This window comes from Penaeus monodon, chromosome 15 (assembly GCF_015228065.2).
Source record: "Penaeus monodon isolate SGIC_2016 chromosome 15, NSTDA_Pmon_1, whole genome shotgun sequence".
In the NCBI taxonomy this organism is placed as follows: domain Eukaryota; kingdom Metazoa; phylum Arthropoda; class Malacostraca; order Decapoda; family Penaeidae; genus Penaeus; species Penaeus monodon.
Genome location: NC_051400.1, coordinates 15,707,519 through 15,708,429, shown reverse-complemented (window position 1 = coordinate 15,708,429; position 911 = coordinate 15,707,519). Strand labels below are relative to the sequence as shown.

The 911-nt window shown below is 39.4% G+C and overlaps 1 protein-coding gene across 1 annotated transcript in view; it reads right to left on the bottom strand.

The window, feature by feature from the left end:
• Window positions 1–911, bottom strand: part of LOC119581782 — a gene marked incomplete at both ends in the record, with an annotated part of 13,108 nt that overhangs the window by 9,687 nt on the left and 2,510 nt on the right. The window contains 2 exon segments of the mRNA XM_037929911.1: window positions 164–335; window positions 484–852. Coding sequence (XP_037785839.1) covers window positions 164–335; window positions 484–852 — 541 coding nt within the window.

Here is a 911-nt window from a genome sequence, read left to right as displayed (position 1 = left end):
TCCCAGAATATGAGGCAAGACAACAGAAACCAAAAGAGGAGACAGAAGATGGAAGAAGGTAAGCAACAGAGACAGAAAAAAAAAGATGGAAGGACATAAAATTACTCATAATGGTAATATTAATAACATGAATAACATAAAAGATCTTGTTCTTCATAATAACCTTTCTTGCCACTCCAGCTGTGCTTCATCCAGTTGCAAACTGCGGGCAGGAAGCATCTCCTTGTACATAGCTCTGAGGATAGCTGGTGCATTGGACTCTGCTTCATAGTTGAACATCATCTTAATGGCCAGAGGATACTTCTCCAAACTGACTGTGTCCTCAGTATTAGAATCTGCAATGGCAAAAAGAGATTAAATATGCAATTTATTACTTCAAATATTACTTTAAATATGCAATTTATTACTCCAGAAATCATAACAAGAGTTATCATCCATGAACTGTTAATTTCCTCCAATAAAAAATCCCAGCTTTTCTTCTACCTTTGTTAAGATGTTCAGTGCTTGCTTTAGCAACTGCTCCCTGGGACATCGGCTGCGACCTCTTTAGAAGGCTCTCATTCTCATCATTCCTCTCCTTGAATTTCACTCTCCTCATCTTCCGATTTGGACTAATATCGGTGGAGGAAGCTGAATGGTCCTCATCAACTCTCATATCTTTGTCAGATTCAACTTGTCTTGGCGAGTCTCTTGGGATAGTCAGCTCTCCAGGAGTTTGAGCCTCTTCTTTTTCATGAGACAAGGAAGTCTCCCCCTCATCTGGTTCGCTACCATTTTTGCTTGGAGTGAGTGGAGATTCTGATTTTTGTCTCTTTGTAGGTGGGCAGGCAGGGTCATTATCTTCTGTTGTATCTAATGGGAAGCAAAAGGAAAGTAAGAATAAGATATTACATATAACCATTTGTACATGC